The following is an 8,132-nucleotide window of genomic DNA, read 5'->3' as shown; positions in this document are numbered from 1 at the left end:
ATATAGACATATATAGGGTGGAATTCATAAACATTTACGACATCGCGACACGCGTTTCCATAAATCATACGATTTTAACATCAGAGTCGGTGTCCTTTGGATTGGTACAGTGTATAGACCGTATTATCCGTAGGCATCCAGTTGATCATCATCATTGATTCATTTCATCAGGCGATATTGCATTAGTGGATGAATGACAGAGGGATGTTTTTCCCTTCTTGCCAGTATGAAAGTCAATCTAGCTATGTGTGTATTTCTGTATGTACTTGGTAGCGGGAGACAGGTGATGGGAGTAGAAGAAGGAATGATAGTAATATGGGGATGGGGATACGTGTGGTGGTGTTGGAGTTATATGCTATTCATTCTGCAGACTTTAGGGATAGTCATTTGATGGATTTGAAGATGGTGGTACATTCCTTTGTTCTATTTCATTCAAAACCTGACTCTCTTCAATAAATTCTGAGCCCAACAGGTGGCCAGTTGCTATACAGTGGGATTTGTTGACCGAAGTGATTAATACCACCCCTCTTATAGTGACTCTTTCAATTGTTACAGTGTGTATCATCTTAAAGATTAGTATTTCAGTTTATCTGCTTGGGTTCCTTCACTATTTTATAATTTGCTATTTCTTTCCAAAATATTTTTTCAAATTCCATGAATGATATTTTGTAAGCATAGGGATGATATCAATAATACCATGTAAACAATGTAAGTACAAAATATCATTCATGAAATTTGAGAAAATATTTTGAAAAGAAGTAGCAAATTATAGAATAGTGAAGTGATCCAAACAGATAAGCGAAAATACCAATGTTTAAGATGATACACACTATAATAATAGAAACAATGAAAATATCACTACAAGAAGAGTGCTATTAATCAATTTAGTCAACAAACCCCACTGAATAGCAGCTGAACAGCCGTTGGGTTCTGAAATTATTGAAGAGAGTCAGGTTTTGAATGAAATAGAACAAAGAAATGTACTACCATCCTTAAATCTGCTGAATGAATGACCATCTTTAAAGTCTGCAGAATGAATAGGAGATAAATCCACCACCACCACACACATCTCCATCCCTATATTACTACCATACCTTCCTTTACTCCCATCACGTACCTCCCCTTACTAAGTACATACAGAAATCACACATAGCTAGATTGGCTTTCATACTGGCAAGAAGGGATACACATCCCTCTGTGAATAATCCAATAATACAGTATCGCCAGATGAAATGAATCAATGATGATGCCCACGGATAATACGGACTATATTGTACTAATCCCGAGGATACCGACTCTGATGTTAAAATCGTATGATTTATGGAAACGCACGTCGCGATGTATTAAATATTTATAAATTCCATCCTAGAGTTATTGTTATTATTATATTTATCCTACATCATATCTCTCTAATCCAAATGCAACCACGAAAAACTGACTGACTAGCCAATATCATTAGACGGTAACCGGCATAATGAAATGGGGGCTTTATTTACACACTCCTAACATTACCATAAACGAAGTTAAAAGATATGAGAGAGAATGAGAGTAGTAAGTACTTAAGTATTTAATAACAGATTGACTCGGCTCCACAACACTTAAAGACTTCTTAGGTCGGCATGTGCGTCTTTATGACCTTAGTAGCATGCAACAACTTCTTGGAAAGATGGTTTGCGAAGGCCGTATGCTGCAGCCTTCTTCTTTCGGGACAAACCAATAAACAGAAAGAATTATTGCCCAGGCTGACGATTTTTAGGTATGATAGATATTAGCAACACTAGATATTGTGACATGCATACACTTAGCTTTCTTTTGGCTGACTGTAAATTGTGCTGCAAGTCAGTCTTCATTTTCAATAGAGAGTGTGTATTGAGAAATATGATCCACATTGCCCCTCTGACAGTTAAACATTTTCATAAATGTGGATACATCATATCTTCGGTTATAAGACACAAATCATTAATTCTGTAGCACAGAACCAGAGATCCTTAGCACTCAGATATTTGTAAAGCTCAGTAACTCTAAAACAAAACAAAACAAAACAGAAGTATAAAAACAAACAAATGTGTATGCGTATTTGTGTGTGTGTGTGTGTGTGTGTACTCACCTCGGGACATTTTCCAGTGAGTTCGTTTTCTTTCATGGAGGCAATAATCTTTAAATATCGCCTGTCCAAAACGTTAACGAAGGCAAACTCTAAAAGTGCTGCGAAAACGAAGCAGAGACAAGATGCCATCCACACATCAATGGCTTTGATATAGGAGACTTTAGGTAAGGCTGCTATTCCTGCAGATCTTTGAGTTGTCAGCGTAAGAACAGTTAGAATTCCTAATGATATTCGTGCAGGTACAGCTGATACATTTAGATAGAAGGAAACCCACGACAAGAATACGATAAGGATGCTAGGTATATACAGTTGAATCATATAGTAACCGATGTCCCTCTTGAGATAGAAGCTGGCATATAAACAGGTGAAGTTTTCTGTATAAGAGAGAATAAGGGAAGAATATTAGAATATAAAAAAGAATGAAAAATTATCAAAAATAGCAAATTGTTAAATAATTTCTGACATAGGGATAACATAAAACCCAAAGGAAAAAAATACGAAATCATTGCAATGGTGTTTTTGTTATGGAAAACAATGACTAAATAAGAAAACGGTTAATATTGGAACAGAGGAATTAAGTAAAAGAAAAAGTGATAGAAAAATAGATAAATGGTAAATTACATGACAAATTTATCACAAGATAAATCAATTATTAAAGTTAATCAGTAAAGTCAATTAGTTAAAACAATTAGTAAAGATATATTCTACTAGGCAGTAACTTGAACGAGTGCCTTTTGTCATTACCTCAAGTTTACCAATTCCTTGTGAAATATGGCAGACAATACTCTTGAATCTGTCATGCTTCTATTTTTAGCATAACCAACAATCACACAGAGGCTTCCTTGTTCCCTCAGACAGGTTAAAAGAGTTAAACATCACAGCACTGGAGGTGCAGTATTTCATTTAGAATCTCTGCATTCATATTCCAAATCACGTCCAGGTTAACTTCGCATTCATCTCCCTAGGGCACTCTATAAATTAAGTACCAGTTGTTGTTATAGTTGTTGTTGTGTAGTCTTAGGAAAGCCTTCACGGAGTAGGAGCAAAAGTGTTCCAACCAAAGATTGACCATTTTGCCCTTCTCTAGGTCTTTGCATGACTAGGACTACACTATTAAATGTATACTCCCATTTTTAAGACATTATGGTGTAATTTGAAGGAAATTTGACTCCAATTTCTAGCAGAACCATGTATGGGATTCTTCAATGGCTCGGTTGAATACCAGTCATCTATTGGGAGTCGAGACCAAAACTTTATGAAAAATTTTGGCAGAAATAGCGTCGGACTAGTTACTTAACACAATATATTTCCTTGGTTTTAAGCTTACATTTCTAGAACAAACATTATAAATTTCTTGTATGGTGGTTCACAGCTTTATAGCGACAGAGAAAGGAGTAAAGTGAAGCAATATATTTCTTCTGCCAATAAGATTTTGAAAATTTGCTACAAGAGTTCACATTCTTGGGGGCCGAAAATCGACTCCGTAAAAGTCATTGTATCGACCGGAACTAGATTTGAACTCAAAACCCGAAGTGCAGTAGCTAAATGCCGTAATACATTTGATCTGATGCTCTTCAGTTTCACCCAGTGAAACGTTTTCTATATCTTTGACCATGGATGAAGAAGAAAATTGTCCTTATCTGGTTTTAAGTTCAGAATATAAAGTAATGCAAGTAAAAACTACATCTAGGAAAAGGAACCAGCGAGGGACGGTCTACTTAGATACTGAAACTACTAGAGATAGTAGCCAAATCTTTTCAATCACAACCAACTGTCATTTAAAAATAAATTGTAACGAACAGATTGAATAATGCTATGTTAGATATAAAAACAGAAGGTAAAACATTGGTTGGAACGCTTTTGATTATAGTTCTCTCAATCAGAGCGGACGTTAAAGGAAAACAACATCAACAGCTATAATAATGTTCCTGACATAAACACGAGGACCACATCATTTAGCAGACTATCAGACTATCAGATGATATGCCTTGCGGTATTTGGCGATATCTTCTATAGGTCTACGTTCAAATCCCCTACGAAACGATGAAATAAATTTCACCGGACCACAGTTAGAAATAATAAACTTGTACCAAAGTTAGAAATAATAAGTCCCTATACAAGAGAAACATAAGGTGATGTGCTAATTACTTCATCTGATACCGTAAAACTATAAACAATTGTGTAATACATCTGCAATTTTTCCTGGGGAAACATATGGCCGGTGGAGTATAGGGGAATAAATCGATATCATTACTTGGTTAGTTCTTATTTTATCGATCTAGGAATGATGAAAGTCAAAGTGAATATCATCGATATTTGAAATGAAAACGTTAAAGGGTACAATTAAATATCACATCAGTACTATAATCACTTCTAATGCCTAACTAAGAAATCAATTAGTTTCCTCATCAGTCATGCAGGTATTTGAGGTGACGTCTGTCGTTAGCGAGATGATGTTAGACTAACAGACTTTTGTAATGGTTATCATTACTGGATTTAGCCAGGCACATAATTACACACACAAAGACAAAAACATACATACACAGACTTACAAATATTCACACGCACACAGGCATGCATTTACAAATATAAAAATACCTATTCACTCATTCATTATATAAGAGTGCGAGTACATACACAAAGACAAATTACACAGATATACATATATACACTAACTGAAACATCGAACATACTAATATACACACGTACACACAAATGTAGATATACATGCACTCGCACAGAAGTAGTTTCTCTCCCCCTCTTTCTATCTTTCTCTCTCTCTCTCTCTCTCTCTCTCTCTCTCTCTCTCTCTCTCTCTCTCTCTCTCTCTCTCTCTCTCTCTCTCTCTCTCTCTATCTATCTATCTATCTCTATCTCTCTCTCACACACACACACATATACATACACGCCGAAGAATGAAACCATTAACAGATTTTCACAGTTGGTGATTCAGTATTAGAAATGAAAATATTTTGGCAAGGTTGCCAGTTTAATCAATTAAGATACACAGCTAGTGTCGTAAACGGTTGAATGACTGTTTACTTATAGGGTAAACATATACTAAGCTAAGTCAGATAAACTTTGGTGCCAAAATAGACATATTTGCATTGCTACGTAATAATCTACTTAAAATCAACTTTCCGATTAAATCAATTCAAAATGTTCTATACCTAAGAGGGCTGGCTGAAAGGTTTATAGGCTGGCCAAGATACTTTCATAGGATGTGAGCAAATCCTTTCAAGCTATTGGTCAAAAAATTCGTCAACAGCAGATATGACGTCATCATCACTGCGATACTGGTTCCCAGCTGAGTGCTTTTTTCATGTCGGGGAACAGATGATAGTCAGATGGGGCTAATACAGAAGAAGAGTGAGTGTGATCAACCAGTTCAAAGACACAGTCACGTAGAGGAGCCATTGAAACCAAAGACTTGCCTGCTGGAGCATTGTCCTCATGTAACAAAACCCCTTTCGCTAATTTTCCTGGGCGTTTGCTCTTGATAGCCTTTCGAAACTGCCTCAGTAAATTGGCATATTACTCTTCATTAATAGTGTGGCCCTTTTCAGTGAACACAATACCCTTTGCATCCTCCAAAAGTGAGGCCATCACCTTCCCTGAGGATGAAACGACCTTGACATTCTTTGGAGCCGGCAAAGAATATTTCCACCGTATAGATTGTCTCTTTGTCTCTGGCTCAAAGTGATGAAGGCAACAGTCATTTCGGGTTAGGAAACGTTCATGGAAACCAGCTGAGTCTGCCTCAAACAACGTCAGATTTTTCACTGGTGTGATCAGCCTAGTGTACTTTTCATCAGGTATCAAAAGACGTAGCAGAAACCTTCGTCCTGCCAAGTTCATTGCCCAGAATAATCTCAACTCTCTCACTAGATATGCTAATAGCATTGACTGTTTGATTTATAGTTAATCACTTGTCACCATGTGGTGAACACAAACAATGTTTCCCTCGGTAGTGGAAGTTATAGGATGTCCAGACCTTGGGTTATATTTAAGATTCTCCCTTCCGCTTATAAATTCCACTGTCCACTTATGCACTGTAGATAAACCTGGAGTGTCATCTCCTAATGTAGCAACCATGTCAGCATGAATCTCCTTGGGTTGCTAAATCCTTTTTCTGCAGGTACCTCGTAACAGCAGGATGCTAAATTTTGTCGATTTTCAAGAGAAGTCGTTACTAGTTAATTTTGAAGTTTTGTTTGGACAGTCAGATATCAATTTACCAAGGAAGAAACAATGCAGTTATTAATAAAAAGATTTGAATTTAATGCATGTAAGATTTCACAGCTCTAGCACCAGTCTTACATAGTCAGCCTACGAAGTTTTCAGCCATCCTCGTATGTTGGTAAAGTAAAAACTATGACATGCTCATGTATGAAACACTGACCTTATTTGAATGCAGTCTTAACAGCGCGCAATATATCATTAAAAATAACTATTTGTGGTATTGGGGTGGTGGTGCGCTGATAAAAGTAGTAAAACATGGAGGAGATATGTGCAGTATTTGACTACATCTATTTACGTTCCGAATTCATATCTAGCCGACATCCTTACCTTTTATTTTTCTAAGATTGATAAAATAAACTACATTTCTGAGGATTAGATACAAGCAACCGTTCCCTCACTTCAAATGTGTGGTCTGTAATGGAAGTCTTTACAGATTTTTATTGTCCCCAACATAACTACAAGGTTTGAAATTTGGGAGGGGAGGTAAATTGATACTGTTGATCCCAGTACTTGGCTGATAATTTATTTTATCAATAGATGAAAGTCAAAGTTGGCCGCAATAAGACTGGAACTCAGAACGTGCAGAGCGTAAGTAATTCTTCCGACACTTTACGTTCTGAGTTTAAATCTCACCGAATTTCATCTTTCACCCTTTCGTGTCAGCTAAGTACGGGAGATGAAAATATCGGTAAACCCCATTCACTTAAATCTGCTGGACTTGTGGCTGAATTATAGACCATTATTAGCATATATTCTATTCAGTCGCATTTCTCCTGCTCCGCGAAGTGTAGCACAGTGTTCTTGTAGAATGATGTTTGTATACAGCATCGAGCTGCATTTTGGTTGTTGTCTTTTTGCTTCATTTGTTGTGTAATATATGCTCTCAATGTGTTTAGTAACGGTTAGATGACTGTATTCTGTTCACGCTATATGATTTGTGTTATATGTTATGCTATCGGCCTGGAATTATGCTGAGTATGTATAGCGTGGTGGTGTTTGTGTAGATTATGCATTGTATCGGTTGTGTTATTTTATTCGATATCGGTTATGTAATGCGTGTTTTACATGGTCTGCGACATTTAAATGGAATTTTCTTGTGCTGGATGTGGGCTGTGCCAAAAAGTGGACGTTCCGAAGTTATTGTAATTCTGGTCTTGTGCATATGTTAGAAATACTTATAATGATAATTATAATTGTATATTGGCACAAGTCACATATTTTAAAAGGATATAGATTTGATCATTCTTCATTATTTTAATTCATACACCACATGAAGTAAAATGAACATTACAGAGTACCACAAAAGAAATTTACACAGCACCATACCAAGTCTGTCGTGTACCATCCTTTGTTTACATGTTTATCAAGTGTGCCACCTCTCTTGCATGGTAGCAAATCCTTTCTCAACATACTATTGTTACTGTTATGGAAGCATAGACATTTTCTATCTTAAGTACCCCAGACCACTTTTCTTTAAATCCACCCCCTCACCCCACCGTTTCTCATTGCACTATTCAGTGTCAGAATTTTATCAAGTGGTTCTGGTAATATCCCGCACATTGTATATGTATATGTGTGCGTGTGTGTGTGTGTGTGTGTGAAAGAGTGTGTATGTGCATTTATATTTATATATGTAAGTACACCATTACCTCTCATAACCTCAATATATGTAGGTTATGAGCGATAGTGGTGTCACTTTGACCCAGAGATTTCAGGTAATGCTGAGTAAGTGCTATGGATAGACCATAGTTAACTTATATATATATATACATATATATATATA

General features: G+C 36.4%; 1 protein-coding gene across 1 annotated transcript in view; it reads right to left on the bottom strand.

Annotated features, from left to right (window-relative positions):
• The window catches only part of LOC106870540 (glycine receptor subunit alpha-2), a 305,943-nt gene that overhangs the window by 3,564 nt on the left and 294,247 nt on the right, over nucleotides 1-8,132 (bottom strand). Inside the window, exon 7 of the mRNA XM_052972406.1 lies at nucleotides 2,108-2,481. Coding sequence (XP_052828366.1) covers nucleotides 2,108-2,481 — 374 coding nt within the window. The remainder of the gene's footprint in view (nucleotides 1-2,107; nucleotides 2,482-8,132) is intronic.

Source organism: Octopus bimaculoides, chromosome 13 (assembly GCF_001194135.2).
Source record: "Octopus bimaculoides isolate UCB-OBI-ISO-001 chromosome 13, ASM119413v2, whole genome shotgun sequence".
In the NCBI taxonomy this organism is placed as follows: Eukaryota; Metazoa; Mollusca; class Cephalopoda; order Octopoda; family Octopodidae; genus Octopus; species Octopus bimaculoides.
Note: the sequence above shows the minus strand (reverse complement) of the source record. Positions and strands in the feature narration are given on the sequence as shown.